Source organism: Sturnira hondurensis, unplaced genomic scaffold, assembly GCF_014824575.4.
Source record: "Sturnira hondurensis isolate 20B ecotype Veracruz unplaced genomic scaffold, ASM1482457v3 Scaffold0022908, whole genome shotgun sequence".
NCBI lineage: Eukaryota > Metazoa > Chordata > Mammalia > Chiroptera > Phyllostomidae > Sturnira > Sturnira hondurensis.
In genome coordinates this window covers 1248690-1271475 of record NW_028095539.1, presented here as the reverse complement: position 1 = coordinate 1271475, position 22786 = coordinate 1248690, and the positions used below count along the sequence as shown (strand labels likewise).

The window sequence follows — 22786 nt, the reverse complement described above, 5'->3', positions numbered from 1 at the left end:
GATGCCTTTAGCAATGATAGGCAGTGCCTGGATACACACATTCCTGCTCTCCACCTCCACATTTAACCACGTCACCTGTTATTCAATAAAACGTATTAAGCCCCTACTCTATGGCAGGCCCCCTGCTGGGCCCTTCGATACACCTTACTCTGCCCTCATTATAACTGTCATGTAAGGACCATTATGTTCATCTCCCAGCTGGGGAAACTGAGACCAGTGGTGAAACGACTCCCCTGAACTCACACTGCTCCACAGCACAGACCACAACCTCATTCTGCCTGCCTCTAAGTCTCCATCCTCACTGCCCATGTATCTTCTCCGGGTTTCTGAGTTTGACTGAAACTTTAGTAAAGGAACCAAATTCATCTGCTTTTGCCCTCTTGGGAGATTTTTAAATTGTGTGTCATTCAGAAAACCGGGGTTCAAGCTGCCCTGCAGTAACAGTGCTCACTCCTCAGACGGAAAGGCCTCTCTCACTGCCTAACACCCTCTTGCAGCCCAGAGCAGAGCAGCAAAGGCCAATGTGGTGACCTTTGACCTATACTGTGCCAGGATCCAGCAAAGCGTGCTCATTTAATATTTGGGTGAATTAATTAACGGTGTTTTGCTTACATACCCTTCACTTAGCCCACGTCACGCAGTGCTGAGATGATCTCGTCCGTCTCTGCCTCCGCTCTCAATTCCTCGAGGGAAGGGACGGAACCAACTTCATCTCTGCATCTCGACAGGCAGCCCAAAGCCTAGCACAGAAGAGGGGCCCCGTGAATGTCATAAATATGGATAAAGTACTATAAATAGTATAAACAAGGGAAGACCTTGGATTTGTCTCTCGGCTCCGAGATTGCTCCTCAGCCGTATGGATTTCATACCCAAGAGCGGCAGCACCAACTAGTTTCAATAAGTGGTTTTATTACTGGTTAGATTTTACAAATTCCGATATTCGAACAGACTTCCACCTTAAAATTCTAAAACAACAAAGCGACCGTTGGAGGGGGTTTCATTTTTTTCCTTTTTTTTTTTCTCTTTTTTCTTTTAAGGACTATTCAAAGTAACAAACTTTTTTTTTTCTTTTACATTTTTGCTCTGGTCATAAATATACAGAGAGAAAAAGAGGGAGAGAAAAATGAACAAGTCGTCCAAAGTATGGAGATAAAACAGTATTCCTAAGGCACGTGGCAGTCTTTGAAAATACAGAAGCTCTAGCCAACTTAAATTATTTGTTGTCTTCCTCGCTCAGTCCACAAAACTGTACAATGACACAAATGTTGTGTGCAGATAGATCTTCCAAGTAATTCCTCAGTCCACACCGCTGCGTTAGCCGGACGCACAATTATCGTCTTCCTCTGTCTCCAGGCGAGATCCTAAAATGTGGTTAGTTAGTTGCTCAAAGCCTCTATTTTAAAATACACTTGGAATTCAACTAAAGATAATTTCTTTTTTAAAGAAATTGTGGGGCCAATGGGGGGCGCGAGGCATTAGAAAAGGTTGGTAAGAGTCGTTTGTGAGGGGCTGTGAGGCTCGTGGCCCTCCAGGTTGCCAGGCACAGAAGTTAAGACGGACGTCACAGTTGGCAGGGTGGGGCTAGTCAAGTCTGTGAGGGTGGTGGGCGTGCTGGAGGGGCTGAGCGAGGCGTTGGAGAGCTCTGAGGCTGGCCCCGATGGAGTCCCTGTCTGCAGCGCCGCCTCCGTTGACTTGTCCACACCCGTGTTTTCCTGCCGTAAGAGGTTGCGCCTGAACTTGGCCCGGGCGTTCTGAAACCAGACCTGTGTGGGGCGAGAGGGGAGGGCTGGTTAGGGAAAGACAGGCAGAAAGGCAGGCAGGGGGGAGAGAGGAGCAGAGCATTCCCCTGGACTATTTAACTCAGAGACGCTAATCAGTGTTTTTTAGAGGGAAGAAAAAAAATTCAGGCTGGCTATATTTTGTTCTTAAAAAAAAATGAAAATGTCCTTTTCTCTCCTTGGCTATTACTGGGTTTCCCTTTCGGTTAGAAGGTTCCAGAGCTCAGCCGCACTCTCCAATATTGTAGCCACTGGTCACATATGACTACTGAGCACTTGACATCTGACTGGCCCACATGTGGCTTGTCTGTAGGTAAAAACACACAAGCCACTTGAAGATTTAATATGAAAAAAAAGAAAGTAGAGCATCTCAATAATAATTTTTATACCAGTTACACGTTGAAATGATGGTCATCTTTTCAATGTGCTGGGCTAAACAAAATGTATTCTTAAAATTACTTTCACCAGTTTCCTTCTGCTTTTGTAATGTGGCTACGAGAAATTTTTAAATGTAAAATCACACGTGTGGCCACATTGCCTTTCTTTTAGACGGCGCTGCTCTGGAAGGTTCGTTCCAACCAAATCGTGACTGTTTTTTACAATGGGTTGGAGAGCCAGTTTTCAGCAGTCGAGTTTAAGCACACAACACACCCCACAAGTTCTTGTCGGCACAATTTTTAACGTGTTTCAGAGTCGCTAAGTCAGGGGAATACTAGAAGGGTGTAAAGAACCCAGGAATCAATCAGTAAAAAACTACTAAAAGGAAGAAAAAGACACTGACCCCACTCCCCACCACCACTGGCTGGAAAAGCTGCCGATATCCTGCACCACTGGGTTCCAGGACTCAGGGCAGGGTGGGCAGGATGGGAACAGCTGCCAGAGCATGGCAAGGCCAAGGCCAAGGCGGCAGTGATGGGCCGATCCCGTTCCCGGCCTCCCACAGCCCAGTACCGTGTAGGAGGGAGGCACAGTGGGCTGCATGGTTGGAACTGAGCTCGGTATAAAAAGAATAAAGGGACAGAAAAAGAGTTTACTTTTTTTCCCTGTGATGAAGACACAGGTACCCATCCACACCCACACCTTTGCACACGAGCCTGTACACACTCATGAAGCATAGAAACTCATCTACACAGCATCCCCCCCTCAAAAAAGTGCCCACTGTCTAACTACACAGAGACCTGCCTACACCCAGGAATCCTCAAAGGCCTAGGAAATCCAGGCCACTGTGGGTGGGCGGTGAGGGTAGGGCTGGAGGGCTGCATCTCCCTGAGAAAGAAGCCCGAAAGGCAGGGCCCCCTCACTTCCCTTTGCGTGAGGAAAACACCCGCCAGAAGCCTTCCCATAAAACACAGGGCCTTGGGGGATTCTGCAGATTCTCGGGTGTCCAGTTGCGAATTTCCAGATGTGCTTGCATCTGCCTGTCACCCCAGTGTCTCAGATGGGTGGGCTGGGCTGATGCCTGGCCCCACCCTCCCCTGGGGACCACCCCAGCTCCAGGGGCCCGTGGCTTCACACCCTCATTTTAGGTGGCCTAATACAATTTGGGCTCAATTAAAAGCACAGCCGCCGGAATCCTGGAGTGAGGAGGGAGACACGGACCGTGTGAAGTCAGGAGACAAAGCTCTCGCTCCAGCACACTGGGTCTTCCCCAGAAGAAAGCACATTTCTCTGGCCTCCCACCCGGAGCAAGCCCGTCAGCTCTTGGAGGCTTGCAAATCAGTCCACTCCTTCTAAACCACCCTCCACATGCTCTTCTTGGGGTGGGAGGCCCTTCCCCGCCCGGCCTCAGAACTCTGCAGGGGTGAGACGGTTTCTGGCTGGTCTGGGGAATGGCTGATGGAGGAGACAGAAAATGGATGGAGAAAGCCCCACAGGCCCTCAGAGAGAGGAGGTGACTTCCCCCCACCTCGAGGCAGGTCAGATGAGGAAGCCTGGTGCCGACCTTTGCCACTGTCCTGGCCTGTGTGTCTGTCCCAGAAGCAACTGGAAGAAGGGGCCCTGGGTCCAGGGATCTGAACCCTCGGGAAGGGCTGGAACCGGCTAGTTGGCTGCCGGCTATTTGCTATTCCCTCTGTTGTTGTAGGGTTTCATGCTGGGTTTTCCAGCTTAAACAGGGCTCTGCCAGAATTCTTTCCCAGTTGTTTCAGAAAGTCCCCTCCTAGGCGGTAGTTGGGACAGGGACCCTGACTGAATCATCTTCACATCCCTGGGGACATGGCACAGGGACCGGCAAAGATTAAGAATCAGTAATATGCACTGAGTTGATAATAATAACCACACAACATGTGGGGACCTCCTACTATGTGCCAGGCATCACACCACCATTGAACATGCATAGTCACAGGTGATCTCTGTGATAACCCAAGCAGGGGTACTAGACTCAGTATGCCCCACTTTATAGATTTAAAGCCAGACAGACTCAGAGAAGTGGATTTGCTTGCCCAAGGTCACACAGAGGCCAACCTGAGTTTGGAATCCAGGATAATCCGCCACAAAAAGTCCATGTTCTTCCTACCACCGACAGCTGAGTGAGTCAGCAAGTGAATGAATAAATGAATGAATGAACAGAGGAAGCAACTGTGGTACAGTGGGAGGAATACTGGATGTAGCTTTCATCCAGTCAATTAGGTACTGACTAGCCAAGAGACCTTGGTGAGTCCCTTGGCCTACCTCAGTTTCCCCAGCTGTACCACAAGAGGGTTGGGCCACACCACATGATTGCTAGGGCCTCTTGGGGTTCTAGCAGGCTGGGATTCTAGGGCAGCTGGAACTGCCAGCCCCCTCTCTTCACTTGTGGGGGGTGCCTAGCCTGGCGCACAGGGCAACCCCGCTGAGTCTCGGGTGGATGAGGAAGCCCACGTTGCTGTGTGCTCCCTGTCCCCGCCACCACCAGGCACCAGGCTGGCCCTGCAGGGTGGGTTTTGCCTCACAAACCCCTTTCCCCAGGATTCTTTCGTCAAGGAGAGCAGGAGGGCCAGTGAGAAACCCTCTTTGCACCACACATGCCCTCCTGGGTCTCTGAGAAAACCAGATGAAAGGTGAAAGCTTCATGTCCAAAGACCTTCAGTGGCTTTTTCCCCCCTAACATCAAACTAGTGGCTGTATCCAAAGTGTCCCCCCAATGGGGCAAGTGCAAGTCACGACACAGCCTCCCCACCCAGTCTCAGAGGAAAAGTCTGACGAGTGTTACGTGAGGAAAAGAAAGAATTTATAAAGTACAGATTGAACCCTGGCTGGTGTGGCTCAGTGGGTTGAGTGCTGGCCTGCGAACCAAAGGGTCACTGGTTCGATTCCCAGTCAGGGCACCTGCCTGGATCTCGGGCCAGGTCCCCAGTGAGAAGCAACCACACATTGATGTTTCTCTTCCTCTCTTTCTCCCTCCCTTTCCCTCTCTCTAAAAATAAAAATTTTAAAAATAAAAAATAAAAAGTATGTAGTGAAATGTCATAAATAAAAATAATGATGATGAATATTAGTCACTAAGTGTCAGGCACTGTCTAAGAAAAGTTCTAAGCATTTTACACATATTAATGTACAACAGTGCCTTACAAAGTAGGCACCAGTATTACTGCCAGGTGAGGAAACTGAGGCACAGAGCCTGACCAAAGGGGTGGAGCTGAGGGCAGGCTAGCTTCATGCTCTTACTCACTACTTAACCTCTAAACTGTTCACCTGGATTACTGGTTTCCTGTGCTCTTACAAGGATATATTTTCTTATTTTTCTAACCTGTCTGTATGGTGGTTCTATTATTCTACATCATTTTAAAAGGCTTTAAGGAGCCAAAAAGAACAAGCACTGGACTGGCTATTATGAATGCTCAGTCCCAGCCCAGGACTACAACCATTGTGCTGTGGGGCTTTGGACAAGTCCCTCCACCTCTTTGAGCTTTGTGAGAGACAGTCTGCTGCCTCCTGTATACTCCCTGACAGGGGACGGTGGACAGACCTACACCCTAGGCATGTGCCCTGACTGGGAATCAAACCCGCGACCTCTCGGTTTACAGGATGATGCTCCAACCCACTGAGCACACCGGCCAGGGCTCTTCTATTTTATTTAAGTCAAGAGTTAAACAAGGGTTCTGTGGCCACATAAATTTGGAAATCGTCAGATTAGACCAAGTTGAATCTCTTCAAGGCTTCTCAATGCCTATATTCATGCTAACATGCTCTGATCTCCAAGACAAAGGCATGGTTAACCTTTAGCATTTCCCAAACTTATTTGGTCCCAGAATCATTTTAAAAATATTTGTGTAATGAGATAGTTCACATACAGAGAAAAATATAGAGATTAATCTTATCACCATTTTCATTGTTTCCACAACACCTTGCGGCACCTCTGTCTGCCCTCTGGAGCGTACATTCCAGCTGGGCCTGTTCACTGGCTGGGTCACCGCTGAATCCTCCGGGCCTCCGCCCCACCCGGAACATGGCAGAAGGCCAACGCGTTTGTTGAATGAGCAAGTGAATAGCGTTCTCACCTCCTGAGTTCTCACACAGATTAATGATGACTAACTTGTCATCCCAAAGATGTTTTTAAACTGTTGGTAGTTAAAATGTATTTTCCTTCAAAGGCACACCAGGAACCTCTAAGGAGGCCTTCACGCATCCAAATCAATCAGCTCACCACCCCTGTCCCCGAGCCCGGGGCATCTAACAGTCTGCCTGCATGCCTCCCCAGCAGCCAGGGAGGAAGAGAGGAGACCCAGAGAGGCATCGATGTGCTGAGGAATGGTCTCCAAGCATCTGCAAAGCTTAACGTCTTAATGCGTCTGGGTCCAAGGGGGCCACTCTGTCTCCCAGTCATCTTGCCCACTGACGAAAAGTCAGTATTGTGCTTGTAAAGATGACAAATTCGAGCACTCTTTATGCTGTTACAGCTTTACAACAGGACTCCTGCTTTCCTACCAAGACACGGCATCTCTGATCACACCCCCCCCATCTGTCCTGCTGCATCCTGTGTGTAGATACAAGGTGGGGGGATCACACTTCCTGCACTGTGCTTCGTTGGAAGGACCTATGGAATCAGACCCTGGCTTCATCACTCACTAGCTATGAGACTCAGTTCAAGGGTCCTAGACTCTCTGAACTTCACTTTCCTCATCTGCAAAATGAAGATAATGTTTTAAATGAATGCAAAAGAGGGTGGTAGACTGATCCTGCTATGTCAATGTTTGTGAAATTAACACGCATCAAGTCCCAAACATATGCCTTATAAGTTACACTTTATCTCATTTACTCCTTGCAACCACCTAGTGGAGTATTATCATCACCTCCATTTTACGGCCCAGGCCACTGAGGCATAGAAAGCTGAGTCTGGACCTCATATCAGCTAACTCCAAATTTCAGCAGAGAGGGTGCTTCCCAGGACCACCATGTTGGCGGCACTTATGCATTACAGACTCACCAACAGGCTGGAAACACATGCATACACCCTCCCCCCCACACACACACACATCATCCACCTCTGGAAACAGCCTCAACCATGCACTCTCTCTGAGGGTTGAGGTGGACCACAGCCTGCAGGGGGCACCCAAGGCCCAGCACCATTCAGCTGGTGTAGACAAGGGATAAGGAACCATTTCACAGGCACCGACTTTAGACCAGCAGGCACCAGGCTTGAGCCTTCCCCATTTCCCATTCATTGTCTGGATCCTAAGGAAACCTCAATGTGCAAACTATTATCACCTCCATTTCCCAGATAAGGTTCAGAGAGGAGAAGCTGAAGTGCCCACACCACACTGCTGGTAAGTCAGAAAGGATTTGAACCAGTCTGTTACCTTCCAAAGACACACTGCCTCACCCAAATCTGCTCCCATCCCATCCCCCACCAGCTGGCCCATCAGAAGCAGTCAGGCCACCTGGGGAAGAGCCCAGACCCTGCCAATGCCTGGCTCTGGTAACCTCAAGCAAATCACTTCATCTCACTAGGTCTTAAGCTTCTCATGTATAAAATGGGCAGGAAAATATGCAAGTGAGATAGGGAAGTGACTGGGGAGACAATGCTCTGCAAACTACTGCATGATCATGAGCAGCTGTGCGGTTAAGGAGTATTACGGATTTGTGCGGGAGATCTGGTGGTCTCAGAGGAGGGAGAAAGTGGCCTGGTATGCCTGACGGGTCTGAGCGCCCTGGCCCTAAAGGACACTCACACTCAGAAGCAGTCCCTGCTGGGGTGGCTTAGAGGAAAAAGAGCCATGTCCACTGATCAGACGGGCCTGGATTGGATCCAGCTCTGCTGCTTACAGCAAAGTGTGACTTGGGGCAAGTGGGAGTCGTTTGGGCCTCAGCATTCACCTCTGGACAGTGCAGGAGGAGGGATCATAATGCCTGGCAGTGGGGACCCAATGGGCAAATGCATGGCATAGGTCTTTCAAAGTGCCTGACACATAATAGAGCACAGAAATGTGTACTGATCAGTAGACTCACAGTGATTGTCAGTGTTTTTCTCTCTCACCTAGTTCTGTGCCCCTGGCTTTGCTGAGTCCCCAGGGGAGAGGGGCCATGCAGGTGTGAAGGGCTCTGGCTCAGGATTCTAGGGGAGAGGGGACAGGGCAAGCATTCATCCATGTTCCTGCGGTGACCTATTCCTCACAGGTAGGGTAATTGGTCCCTTCCTGGTCTCCCACAGAACAGTCCTCACAATTGATCATACTGTGATAAACTGAATGTGGGACTTTCTCTGCACCCAACAGGTGATTTTCTTCAAGATCAGGACTGTGGCTCATTCAGCTGTGCCTCCCCAGGGTCTGGTGCTAATGGACATTTGGTTAGGTGAAAGAATGAGGGATAACTATGCTGAAAATCTGATGTGCTCCTAAATCACATAACCAAGCCTCCTGCCTCCCCAAGGCCTGCAGAGACTGGTTCCTGCTGGTTCCAGATTCCTGCTCCTGCTCCTGTCCCGGCCTGCTCCCAGGGGTTGAAAACTGTCCCCACCAACACGCCATAAGGGCATCTAGATAGAGGAAGGGACAACTGTATCCTACTAACCAGAGACAAGGCAGAGGCCTCTGATCCTCAGTCCAAATTCGCTCAGGGCTAAGGATGGAGAGGGTGCCATGGGAGGTCCCTGACCTAACCCCAAGAAGGTAAAGTGTAAGGGAAACAGACAAGGGGGGTCACAGACCCTGACCAGCGCAGCAACCTACTGCCTATCTCAAGCCCAAGCCAGAGGGACCCTCAGGCAAAAGAGACCCAAATAGGAGGGGCAAAGCCGCCTGAGAAATGCTGGGGGTAAAGGGGGCGGGCCCAGAGAGGCGCATCAGCATCCTATTGGCCAGCCCTTGACACGTCACCGCTAGACAGCACACCGGAGAGAAAGCTGCCCCAGACTCTGGGCTCCCCAGAGAATTTGGACCCGTACCATTTCACGGTCCCATCTCAACTCAGCAGCCGTCACCCTCCAAAATGCTCCGTTTCTTTTTTTCCTGACAAATTTGCAGGAAAACTTAGGGCAGCCACGCAGCCCTCTTAGTCCATCACCTCAGTGCCACCTCCCCTTGCCTCACCCTTCAATCCCTACTATCTGGGCCTAGAGGGTGGGCCAGACTGGCCTGGACTCGAATCCCGGCACTCCCCCTTCCATTGTGAAATTGGATCACTTCCTTGCTCAACTTTCATACCCCCCAAAATGTGCATTGCTATCCCTACAGCCATGCACCCTGAGGAATACCTTGGTTACCCTTGCTATAAAGAGGGACGTTCTCCTACCTCATTGTGGGAGTGGGGACACTGAAGTCCAGTGACCAGAACAATCCTCCCTACTAGTTAATATCTGTCGATTAATCCAGTTAATGTTATTCCCACTGGGCAGTTAAGCGTCGGCCACTGTGGTAGACACTTAAATCACCTCAGTGGTCCTTCCAATAAACCTGCAGCACAGATGACTTGTGGTGTGTGTGTGTCTGTTTCACGTAGGAGGAAACGGGGGCTCGGAGGAGTTCAGTGACTTGCCCAGCAAGGAAAAGCAGGAGCTGAAGCGTTGAAAAGTGATGACCCAAGGCTCTGCCGTCAGTTTCAGTTGTGCAGGAGCCTGGAACTCCCCAAACTGGAGTTTTTAACACCTCTGGGATGATGGACAGACCCTCCGAAAATCTGGTGAAGGCTCTGGATCCGCTCTATTAAGAAAGTACCCTCATATTTAGAATTGCACACCTGATATCTATACACTTTTATTAATCAATGTCAGCCTCAGTGAATGAAATTTTAAAAGGAAGCGCCCTCATAGACAAGTTCAACTCCGCTCAGTTTCAGAGGTGCCCGTGTACTTCCTCCAGCTCCCTGCGGGCAAACCCAGGGGATCTGCCCACATACACCTCCCCTCCTCACAAAACTTGGCTTCTGGGAGACTCTTAGAAGCAGAGGCAGAAGAAAAATCTAGGGAGAGACTGAAAGAAAGAGAAACCGGAGAGAGCAAGTGAGGAGCGAGAAGCAGAAGGAACTAACAGCAGTTGCCTGGGTTGGGCCTCCTGGGATGAGGGGCCAAGGATGGGGGTGGCCTGGGTTTGAACCTTTTACAATATGAGCACATGTGAGTGTCACTTGAGTAATAAATAGCAAATACAAGTTGTTTACAAAAGAGAAAAGAGACTGAGTATCGAAACAAAGAGAACAGAGGGATATACACAAAAATTGAGAGACAAAAATTGAAGGAGAGAGATGTAAAATTAGGGGGGAAAGACTGAAATAAAGATAGAGACAGACTGAAGAAACAGAAAAAGGAGAAAGGCAAACAAAGAGAAAGGAGGATATAAGGAGAAAGACCCTCCCAAGGCCCACAGACTGCCGTGTGGTTCTGCCCCAGACGCTGGAAGCCGCGGATGCCCCCACCCACAGCTCAGGCCCCAGCTGACCTGGAGGACCCGCTTGGTGAGGCCCGTCTTTTGCGCGAGCTGCTTCAAGTCCTTGGCGTCGGGGTTGTGGTTAATGGCAAAGTAAGACTTCATGGTCCGAAGCTGGTGGTGCTTGAAGGAAGTGCGCATGCGCTTAGTCTTCTGGCTGCTCGGGTAGGGCTGGTCGCGGTCCAGGTGCTCCGCATCGTTCTCGTTGCAGCTCAGCGCTAAGGAGGGGACGCAGAGGAGGCAGGTGATCCTCGTGACTCGCCCCCCAACACACACACTTGCCCAGTCCACACCCTCTCCACCCGCCACCAAATGTTTCTAGCCTCGGGACCACACTGAGATAGAGATAGTATCCCCATTTGATAGGTTTATAAGGGACTTTGAGGCCGAGAGTGACCTTCCCACAGTCACTCAGCTAGGAGATGCTGGATTCAATCCCAGCTCTAGGAAACCCATTTGGAGGCACCATGTTATAATGATAATAATATGAATAATAACAACATCTACCATTACAATCTGTCGATGACTTATTTGACTCCAGAGGATATGTTAAAGGGCTTTCACAGGCACGTTTCCATTGAATCCTCAAAACAACCCTATGAGTCAGACAGTATTTTTGCCTTTTTCACTGACGTTGAAACCGAGGTTCAGAAAGGGAAGTCACTTGACTGAGGATCCAGCATCGCAGGGACTCCCGAGCCCGGGATCTCCCTGTTTGCCCCCTGCACTTCTGACGGAGGGGCTGTCACACGTGTCCCTCTCCCCCTACCACCAACAGTTTCTGGGGCAGGCACCTGGAGGTCACTAACTGACATCTCTCCACTTGCTTTCATTTGGCCCTTATCAGCTCCTACACGCAGAAGTACTATGCGGACATCTGGGCTTCAGGCACTGGGCTAGAGGTGGGATATTGTATTCGGTAGTTTAATCTTCACCGCTGCCCCTGTGGCTGCCCAGTTTTCCAGCGGGGTGAATGAGGCAGGGAAGGTAAGTGATCTTTGGAAATTTCAGAGTGGCAGAGTTCTAACAGGAAAGGGAAGGAAGTTGGAGGAAGAAATGAACATGTATTTGACACCTAGGGTATGCCTTTGGCTTTATATACTTCAAGGGCCTTCACTACTGTTCAATGGATGGCTATTGCTATTCATCCCATTTTACAGGCGAAACTAACCCTGAGGGAAATGAAGCCACAAGCACCACTGGTAATGGCTGAGCCTAAATTCACCACTGCAGTCCTTGCCTTTTCTTTCTACTTCATGACAAAGGCAGGCAAAGATGAAGCATGACTCTTTGGGGAACCCATCCCCAACCAGAAGGGGCCCAGCTGGGGCCTGGCTGCCAATGCCTGGAAGGCACTGGGGGTTGGGGACAGGGGTTGAAACCTCGGTCCTCATGAAGTTGCTTGGCAACCTGGTGGCTGATTGGGACAGGCAGGATCCCTCTCCAAGATCCCCTCCTCACGTCCGGAGCCATTACACACAGGTCTTACTTTGGGGAAAGCCTCATAGATTAACTCAGTGCCCCGAAAGCGGGCAACTGAGAACGTATCTAGTGTCCCATCACATGCCCACAGTAGAGCTGCCAGATTTAGCAAATATTTTGCCCAGTTAAATTTGAATTTCAGATAAACAATGAACATTTTTTTAGTAGAAATATGTCTCAAATATTGTATGGGACATACCTGTACTAAAACAAAATCATTTGTTTACCTAAAATGCAAAGACTACATGGTATCCTTTTACACTAAAAAAGCATTCATTGTTTATTTAAAATTCAAATATTAAATGGGATACACTTACACTAAAAATTTATTCGTTGTTTACTCAAAATTCTAATTTAACAGGGTGTCCTGCATTTTTCACTGACAACTACCTCAGAAGTGCTCCTGTTCTCCTGGTGACCTACTCCTTCCTCTGCCCCGGTGGGAGTAGCTCCTCGCAGAAAGAATTTGCAAGATGCGGGTCTTGGCCCTAACCTTAGAGCGATCAGCAAGAGGCTGCACCTCCTAAGGGTCCCTTCCCATAGGTCTTACCCAGGCACCTAAGTCCCCCACCCAGACTATACTCCCACTGACAATGCCCAGAGTGAAGCCCGGGGTCCAGCAATTTCAAGGAAATCAGAAAATGACTCCAAACGGGATCCATGGAAACTGCCCTTCCCCCTCTTCAAGGGAGCCACCCTCTTCCTGCCCCCAGTCCCCAGCTCCACTGGGGGTGGGGCAGGCCTCCCCACAGGGTACCGCTGGGCCCATCCCTCCGCCCAGCTTCTGCCTGGGCTGTGCTGCTGTTAATGAGCTCCATGGGGACCCCGGCGCCCCATGCACCCAAGGGATGTGCCCCGAGGTTGGCCTAGAGTTGGGGGAGATGGTTTGGGGGAGGGAGACAGAAAGGGCAGAGAAAGGAGAAAAAAGACTGAGGTAGAAAGACTGAGAGAATGAAGAGAGAAAAGGAGAGGGTTTAGGAAGAGAACATGCACAGAACCAGGAGAGAAAGGGCAGAAAGAAGAGAGGAAAAGAAAGCAGTGGAGACAGGGAGAACCAGAGAGAGCCAGCTACAAAGACAGAAAGAAATCAGGAGGGACGCAGAGGGAGCCTGAGGGGACAGTGAGGCCCGTAAATAGGGGCGATGTGTGGTGGAGGGTCCGGGTTACTGAACTGAATCCGGGTCTCAAGGAGACTGGGTCCCTGGGGGAGGCCTATTCTGAATCCGTTACTGGCGGGGAGTGCAAAAAAGGAAAAGGAGGGAAGGGGAAAAAGGAGTCGGCCCTAGGTAGGGCAGCGGAGGCCGCCCAACAGTGGGAGCAGGGGGCTGCGCGGGGGAACCAGGCGGCGGGGGGAAATGGCAGTGGGGCCCAGATTTGGCCGGTGCCCCAGGGCCCCTCGCCCCAGCCCCCTGTGCCGGGGCGGGTCGAGATTCCCCAGGATCGGATCCGGGGAGGAGCATGGGGCCGAGGGGAGGGGGAGGACCGGGCTTTCCGTCTTTTTTTATTTTTTTCCTCTCAATTAGGCCGATTCAATGGAGCTAAAGAGCTCGTAAAATCATGAATAATTTACTCGTGATCTGTTATTAACCCATCGGGTTTCGAGCTCTTGTCGCTGGGACTGAACCTGTAATCAAATCTGACTTCGCCTCATTTTACTAAAGACAAGATTGTAGGTTCAATTGTCTAAATAATGGATTGGAATCAAATCAGTAATTACGCCGCCAGGCACACACACAGAAAAAGCTGGGGCTGGGGGAGGCCTGGGCGTCCGGCAAGTCCGCGTGGGACTCCCGCGGCCCGGGCGCTCAGACCCGGGCGCTCAGACCCGGGCGCTCAGATCCGGGCGCGCAGTGCGCGGCCTGGGCCCCGCGCGGGCTCCGGCCGCCACCTCGTCCGCTCCCCCTGCCGCGGGCAGCGGCTCACGGTTGCCGGGAGGTTTCAGTTCCGCCTCCGGGACCGGGGCTGCGCTCTCGGACCAGAGGGACAGCCAGAGGAGAGCCGCCGTGGCTACCGCCCCGGAAGGACTTTCGGACCTGCGGCCCCACGGCTCCGGCGGCCCTTTGGTCGGCTGCGGGCCCGGCGCACCGACGGCGCCCCTCCCCAATTCGGCCGGAGTTCACTGCGCTTTAACGCGATGCAGCCCTCCCTCCCCGACCTCACTGTCCCCCAAAGGGTCGGGCTTTGCTAGGGGGTTACTATGGCTGAGTCCCCGAGTGCGGGACGCCCGAACTAACAGGCTCCTATCCTCACAGTCGGCAACACACACACGGACACTTGCCCCATACACACCGCCCGCAGCCGCACTCCCCACGGTCCCCCTTTCCCAGTCCCTGCCGCCCGAGGCCCACACTGCTGCCGTTTGTCCTCTGCCGGTACGGAGAGGGAAGACAGGAGGACAGCAGCCAGACCTGGGGAGGCCTAGCCGGGGAGGTGCGGCCAGGGAGGCCCCTCTTTCCCATCCTGGTCCCGGGAGCCCCGAATAAGCGAACCTCACAGCCACCGCGCGCCCGCGCGCCCGGTTTCTACCAGTATAGGAAGCCCAGCCAAGCTAGGCCAGAGAGGTTGACGCGGGGAGAGGGAACAGGGAACAGAGAACAGGGAGACATATGCAGAGATAGTAACAGAGAGAAAGGGGGACAGAGAGAATCGAAAGGGAAAAAAGCAGAGGGACCAAAGAGAAAGGAGATGGCAGGGGTGGGGAATGTCTTGTAAAGGTGCCAGCTCCCCTGAAACTCTGCCTCCGGCCACATCTCCTTGCTCGGTGTGGCGCAGCTTCACCAGGGAAGGTGGCTGAACAGCAAAAAGCACAAATAAATCTCTGAACCTTCTCCCTCTCGATTTCAAACCCAGCTGTGAACCTGCGTACTCGCAAAAAACACCCGCTCCCCATCCTCCCGTGTGCCCTGGGCAGGGCGCCTGCTGCTTCCTACAGAGGCAGACCCCACTTGATAAACAGGCGAGGCTTTGTTTGGGGGACCTAGTCTGGACTCGATTTAATCTATTTTCGGGGTGGTGGGAGATGAGGAATGGAAGGTTTGGCGAGCGGTACGTCTGATAGAGCATTCAACAAATCTATAATCCGCCAGCGTGGACCTGTCTGTGGCCACTCCAACATCTACCAGATGGGGGGCTGAACTCTCCTCTCAGCTCGGCACACTGAGATGCACAGGTCTCAGACTCTCCCAACAAGCAATTTCGTTGGAGCGAATAGGGGAATCCGATCTGCACCCTATTTTTCTCCTCAGCCAGCTCAGATTTTTAAGGATCAAAATAACCCAGATTTCTTCCCCACCACACAGTCCTGGGTTTGTTTTTCTTTGTTTTGTTTCCACTTGTGCATTAGACTAAGGGGAAAAGGAAGAAGAAAAAAATCTCTGAATCTAATGCTGTCACAAACGAAAGAAAGAAAATAATTGCAAATAAACTCTATCTAGTTCAGAAGCCCAGGGAGTCATAAACCTTTCCCGGCCATGCAGACTTCGGGCAGATGTTGACGGTTCAATTTGCCGGGCCCCAGAACCTCCGCAGCTGTCCTGAGTGGGGAGGGGCACAGAACTTCTCCTGGGATGGGCTAGGGTTCAAAGACGCCGGAAATGCTAAACGAGCCCTTCACCCTACCAGGCGCAAGGCCAGGCCTACACCAGTCTCATCCCCAGGCGCCGGCTTCCGAGGGTCCAGGATCTCATCTCAGCGCCCTGCTGGCGCCCGGAGAATGAGCCCGGGGAAAACCGAGACCTGGCAGAGCAGAGGGATCAGGCGAATTGCAACAACCGACCCTTGCTGAAAGGGCTCCTGGGCCCAAGTTTCCCCAAGCCTGCCACCCTCAGGACATTTCACAGGACCAGCCGCACGCCACGCTGATCTCGGTGCCCCCGGCCACTGCCAGTCCTTTCTCTTGGGTCCCTTGCTGTCCTGCCTGGCTCATCCATCACCCCAGCTCCCACCCCCTGCTGTGCAAACCCAGAGCTTGTCTGATGTGGGCTCCACCTTGCTTTCTCTATCATTATACTTACTTTCTGCTCAGCAAAGTGAGGGTAAAGCCCAAACCAAAAAACCTCCTCTAAAAAATTTCTCAGAGACATGGCCCTGCACCAGGGGCAGCAAGGCACTAACCCTCTGGTACTGCTCCAGCCCAGAGCTTAGGAGCTTGAGCCTAGGAGGCTAAGGTCCCTCCAGCCAGGTCCGACGGTGCTTAGGGCCCTGGAGAGTTAAGGATAGAGTACCCACAGTAGTGCTGTATGTATGTGTATGTGTATATATATATNATATATATATATATATATATATATATATATATATATATATACGTATAGCACACCAAGATTCATTCTGGCTCATGGGGGTGGGCACCACACGCTTTCCCCCAACCCGATGGGGGCGCTCAGTGCGCCTTGCACTCACCAGCGTTGTAGGCCGCCAGATCCGCCCCAGGGCCAGGGCTCTTGCGCTTCCTCGGCCGCCCTTTCTGCACCGTGCCCACACCATTGTAGTAGGGAAGACCCAGCGGGTTGGCCCCGGCTGCACCCAGCCCTGCGCTCTTGGCTGCAGCAGCTGCCGCTGCTGCAGCCGCCACGTCGGCATGGTTGAAGTGTGCAGGGTACTCGCCCTGCAGCAGTGCCTCGAAGTGCAAGCGGCAGTAGACCAGGCTGTCCTTCATGCCGAAGTGGTCGCCCGTGGTCAGCATCTTGTTACACGTGGTGCATGTGAAGCAGTTGAGGTGATAAACCAAGTCCCGAGCCCGCATCACCATCTCCGAGGCAGAGATGCCCAGGTGGCAGCGGGCACAGCGCTGCACAGAGAACCTCCTGTAGGAACCACCGAGGGAGGGACTGTGGGGACACACAGTTGGGTGCCCCCATGTTCCTCCTCCAGGAGCCGCTGCCGCTGCTAGGTGAAATTCCCTCCTCAAGATGGACAGCCTGAGTCTTAAGTTGGAGCATGGGGGGAAGAGGGACTAGATTTCAGCCCAAGTCTGATCCTTTCCAGAAATACAGTGCCTCTTAATCATTTTCATGCCTACAAATTGCAGGCTTCTACTTACCCAGAGGCTGTAGAAGCCCTAGGAAAGCCTTTGCTTGGGAGTGGGGAGAGAAACTCCCCACTCATTCTTCCTCAAACTTTACCCCTGCCCTGAAACCAGCACCTGGGAATCCTACAGCCCTTCATAATTTGGAAGAAACTCAGAGTCAGGGAGAGAAAGAGGGGAGACAATCCATAAACAAGCTCTAACCCTAAACCCAGGGAGGAGAAACAATGAACCTGGAGCCTGTTAGTGAGGATTCCGGTTCTTTAATCCTGGCCAGCTTTCACTCCCGTCTCCACGAAAGACCCGGAAATGCCCCCCATCCGATCCCCCAGCTTTCCCTCTAACTTTGTTCCACATCAGCCCAGGCTGCCTGGGTTGTGGTGGGGGTGCTTGTTTCTGTTCCCGCTGGTTGACCCAAGAAACTTCCAAGGGAGAGGGGTGCAAGAATCCCCCAACACACGCTTAGTTATGGTCTAAGCTCAGAAGAGGGCAGCTTCTGCTTTTCTCTGGGTCCCTACACTTCACGGACCTTTCCAAGAGAGCCCCCCAAACGGCTGTTTAGAAAGGCTGTCACCCAGTTCATGCTGGCTTGGAGAAGAGAACCCTCCCTTGGAACTGGAGGGAAAGGAGTCAGGCAAGACTGCGTCTGAGACGGGGAGTGCAGAGGGGCGGTGGGTCCCGAGGTGGGGGGCTACCTGTAGTAGTCTTCCTTGCAGTAGATGCTTCCATCCTTGCTGAAACAGGTGAGCTCCGACTCCAGGTTGAGCTTGCACTCACAGCACTTGAGGCAGCGCATGTGCCACTGCTTGTCCACTGCCAGCAGGTAGTAGCGGTCGGAGATCTTGCCCCCGCAGCCAGCACACAGCGCAGCGCGGTCACTGCTGATGGACGGCATGGTCTGTGGGAGAGAGGGAGGCGGGAGACGGCGGTGCCTGCATCAGCCTGCGACCCTGCCCCTGCGGCCACCACAGGGAAACGGGGAAACAAGCACCCAAAGCTGCCTCAGTAACCAGCCAGCCCTAAACTCGAAGAAAGCTGCCAAGGGTGTGCAGTGTGCTTCCCCCACCCCTAAAAGACCCATACCCAGAAGGTTCAGAACCCAGGTCCACCCACACAGCCCAAGCAAGCCACAGGCCCAGGCGGGCTGCTGGTCTGGACAGATCTCCCCTCACTTCATTCCCTCCCCATTTCCCTCCACCCTTCTCCCAGAAAGTCTCAAGCTATGTTTGGAGACTGACACAGAGGTGGCTACCTCAGTCAAGCCCTCCAAAAGCTCCCCACAAACTGTTTTTTACAGCAGCCACTCACTTGACTGGAACCCCGGAAAAAGGGGTAAGATGACCATTAAAAGTCACCCTCCACACAGACTCCTCTCCAGAAACGCAGAGTTCTTGGGCCCCAGCCCCAGTGATCTCTGGATCCTTAAGCCAAAGATTTGGATCAGGGCAGGTCTCAGGTCCCAAGACCCTGGGAGACGATGAGTGGGGTGCAGAGGCACTTTCAAAGTTTCTGAGCGCAGGAGAGGCCCAAGCCAAGTTGTCGGCTAACCCGAGTGACAGGCTGAGACAACCCGGGAAGAGGAGCTTGGAAGATGGAGGCACTGGAGCTGCCGCTCTTGCTTTCTGAACAGAGAAACTTCCCGAGCTCCGCACCTCCTCCGCCTCTGCCTCTAAAGGTCACTTCTGGGCCCAGCTTGGGCAACGGTCGGCTCCTCTGGCCCCCAGGGAGGTCTGAGGCAAGGAACTGACTATTTGGGGCTGGGCCGGCAGAGCCAGGTGTGGAGATCCGAATGGACTCTGCTTCTGCGAGAGCCAGGCCAGAGCCTGAACTACGAGCCCTGGCCTGGCCAAATCCAACAGGCCAGGAGGCCCAGGTCGCGATCCACAAAAAGCAGTGGCCCGGAAGGCTTCGCCCCCTGCAATTGCGCTGAGGAGGGAATTCTGAATTGCCAGGAAGGGAGAGCGGCCAAAGCCGGCTGGAGACCCAGTGCACCGAGTTGGTTTGCCCTTCCCGGCTTCGGCTTCGCCAGCAGCCAGGGCCAAGTGGTGGAGGAGTGCGCGGGGCCGGTGACCAGAGAGCCCCACCAAGTAAGAAGAGAGCCGTCTCAGGCCCTGGGTGGGACTTTGCTTCCACTTCTGGAGAAGTGCTCTCTTCCACCCTCTGGGACTAAAATTTCGGTTTCAACCTTGTTTCCCTCTTCCTCCCCAGCAGCCTGGTTTCCCCCGAACCGAGGGGCCTTGCACCCTGTCCGCAGATCCCCAGCGTCCAGTCCCGTGCGGCACGAAGGGCGCTCCCCAAAGTGCCCCCAAACTTTGGGGAACAGAGGCGCAGACCAACACGGTCCCGTCGCAGTTTTCGGCCCGACCCGCAACCGGGCGCCTACCGTCTCCGTGTCGCCGCGGTCGATGGCGGAGCTGATGGCGGGAGCCTCGCTCTTGGCCCGGCGGTCCATCTCGTCGATGACCCCGTGCACCTCGGGGCCCGACAGACTGTGGAACAGCATCGCGGCGGGACCGGCGGGACCGGCGGGGCCGGGGGCGCGGCTTCTCCGCGGGAGGGCTTGCCCCCCCGCCTCAGCTGCCTGGCGCTCCCGGCGCTAACGGGCCCGGTGCATCGCCACCGCGGCCCCGGCCCCGCCCGAGCTCGGCTGCGCCCCCAGGCCGGGCGCCCCCGGGCCAGGACGCCTCCCGCCGAGGCGCGGGGGCAGCTACATCGCGGGGCGCCTGGGCGGCGGCGCCAAAGCCAGGGTCACAAGGGCTCGGGGCTCGGGGGGGGGGGGGGAGGAGGAGGGAGACGAGGGCAGAGGTCGGGGCCCGCCGCGGGCGCTTTCACGCCGCGGGCATTGCCGGCCAGGCTTCGGTGCCTGGGGCGCAAAGCAGGAGCGCAAAGTCTGCCCGAGGCGGCGACGGCTGCAGTCCGGGCTCACTCCGGAGCGTCTAGGTGCCCGCCGAGGCCCAGCAGCCCGGACCTTTCCACTCCCTGGGGTGCGTCCCCTGCCCAAGGCGACCAGCTTAGACGCTGGGTGGGCGTCTAGAGTAAGGGTTTCTCCGAAGCCAGCGAGCCGAGCCGAGCCACCGAGAGAATTGAAGAGGAGGAGGAAGAAGGGGAGGAGGAGGAGGAGGAGGTAGAGAAGGAGGAGGAGGAGGAGAAAAAGGAGGAGGAGCAGAGTGGGAGGAGGAGTCGCCGGGCGCGGGCCCAGCCGCGTGCAAAGCTCTCCAAGAGCGCGCCGAGCCCAGCCCCGGCTCTGCAGTCCGCGCCAGCCAAGCGTCCGCGCCTTTTCTACAGCCGCGCCTGACATCACGTCCTGCCGCCGCGCCATTGGCCGCCCCGCACCCCGGGCCGTGGCAGCGCGTGCTCCGGGAAGGCGGGAGACCCGAGAGGGAGGGGAGAAGCAAGAGGAGGAGGAGAGCCACGAGATGGTGGGAGCTGGTGGGCGAGGCTGGAGGGGAGGAGTGGGAGGGAGGGAGGGGGTGTTGGAGTTTTAAGCTACGAACAGTTTCCTCTTTTTTTTTTTTCCGGGAAGGAAAATTAAACCCACTCTTCCTGCCGTCTCCATCCTAAGAAGGCACAGTCAGAGGATGCTTAAAGAGGTCTCACTCCGATCTCCCCTCGGCGCGCAGGAGCCGCCTCCTCGGCACTGACTTGAGAGGCCTGGGAAGGCAGGCCTGGGGTAGAGCTCTCAGAGCCTTGGGCGGCTTCCCGCCGGTCCGGCCTTAGGGCCAGGCTCCGCGCTGCAGGGGACTGCGGGAGGCTGCGCAGGCCTCCGGGGAACCCGGCTGAGCCAGAGAGTCCGGGGACCAGGGGAGCTGTGACTCTTGGGGAAGGTCAACCAGCATATCGTTGCTCCGAGCGAACTAGGGCCTGATTTCTTCTCTCTCTTCCCAGTCTCTCTCCAGCCTTTAGGAACTAAAAAAGGGCATGAGTTTAAATCCAAGTTCTACAATTTATGCACAAACCTAACCTTAGGCAAATGACTTCATTTCCCTCAGCGAGTTCGGATCTTTCCGGGGGAGACACCCCCTTCACATGCATGTGATGAATGAAAGATCACGGATGTAAAATACCTGCAGCACAGCAGGCACTAAGCAAGTTCTCCCTGCTCCCACGCCTCCCTCTCCCTCTCCTAATAAAAACTTTCCTGCTCTGAGGCGTCAACAAAGTTCTTAAAGACCACAGGTCCAGTCTCTAAGCACTGGGTGCGTCACGCCATAGACCAGTTACTGACCAGGATCCACCCAGCTGCCTGGCTGCACCGCGTCCCCACAGACCCACAGCCTGGCCTGCATCCCAGCTCTTCCCGCCCCCAGCCCCCAGACTTTAGGCTCAACCTAGAGTCTCTCGGGGGTCTCAAGGGCGATACCCAGGTGTGCGGTGAAGCTGGAGTTAGAAAATAAAAAGTGATTGTAGAGAAAAACAGAATGAAGGAGTCAATCAGAGTCCCATCTACATTGGAGGTGGGTCAACCTGAAGTGACTTGCTTGCCGGGAGGAGATAAGGGGCTAGCGGGAATCTGCGTAGTTTGTCCTACATCAGGGCACGCAGTGGAGGCAGCACAAAGTCCTACTTTCTACGTACCCGATGTAACTTTTAGATGTAAACGCGTGAGTGTTTGTGATGCCCCAGCACATGCACTCCTGTTCATCTGTGCAAACCCACACGTTCATGTCCACTGGCAAAAACACGGCCAGCGGGAAGGTAAAGCCGGAATCTACGTGTGCAGTCAACGGTCCGGTGCCAGGCGGAGGGAGGCACCGCTAAAGCGGTTATAGCACAATGGCACGTTATAGTGCAATCTCACGCTCCAGTGGCTCTACCTAAGTCCCTGTATGCGCTTTCCAGGAGGCCATGTTTTGCATATTCGCAAAAAATTCTTGAAGTATGTATGTACACCCTGTCCGTGCACAGATGCCCCAGCGTGAGGAAAGGACCGTAAACCTAAAGATGCGAGTGCGCATGTGTTCACACAGACTTGGGCTTTGGCGCCTACACCTGGCCTGCACCCGGGCACGCGGACGCCTACACAGGCATGTTTTACTGACGCATCTGGGGCACTTTCTTTCAAAGAAAGTAGGGAATGAAAATTTAATCTGGGAGTCACCGGGGTTCATCTGGAGGTCGCCCAAGGAGTAGGAAAGATTGTGGCAACGCCGGAGCGTTTGTCCTTGGTGTAGCCCCGAGCCCGGGCTGGCTGGATGCAGTATGTTTTCGAAAACTCAAGGGGCTGCCTCAGGAGCTGGAGGTTTGGGGAGAGGAGCACTCGGTAACTCTTGCCGCGGGCTTCCCAGGAAATGTGGAAACACACCCTGCGGCTCTTCACTCCCCCCAGCCGTGGGAGCACACGGTTTCGTCGCCACCTCTCTGACCAGCAGCCCACACCCAGCGCTGACCGACCACAAATTCTCGGGCAGTCAGGATACCCGCCGGGCGCATCCGCCTGTTTCTCTCTCGGCGTCAGGTTGGGACGCGCTCGGGTCCGCCAGAGGCTCAAACGCATCTCCCGCCGCGGGGCGCGAGCTGGGTGCTCGGCCCGGGGTCCAGAGGCCCTTAACTTAGCTGATGTCCCCCAGCGGCGGGGGTACGTGGCGCAACCGCTAAGCCCTGTCCGCGGAGACTGAACAAGGAGAGAAACAGGCTGTAAACACACGTCCTGACACGTGAGT

General features: G+C 53.9%; 1 protein-coding gene across 1 annotated transcript; it reads right to left on the bottom strand.

Moving 5' to 3' along the window:
- Positions 1 to 1060: 1060 nt before the first annotated feature.
- On the bottom strand, positions 1061 to 20363 carry LHX2 (LIM homeobox 2). The gene is made up of 5 exons (XM_037036720.1): positions 19510 to 20363; positions 17822 to 18024; positions 16502 to 16905; positions 10631 to 10836; positions 1061 to 1763 (listed from the first exon to the last, which is right to left on the bottom strand). Exons 1-5 carry the CDS (start codon positions 19627 to 19629, stop codon positions 1476 to 1478), a joined length of 1221 nt encoding a protein of 406 aa, XP_036892615.1. The 5' UTR covers positions 19630 to 20363; the 3' UTR covers positions 1061 to 1475.
- Positions 20364 to 22786: the final 2423 nt, after the last annotated feature.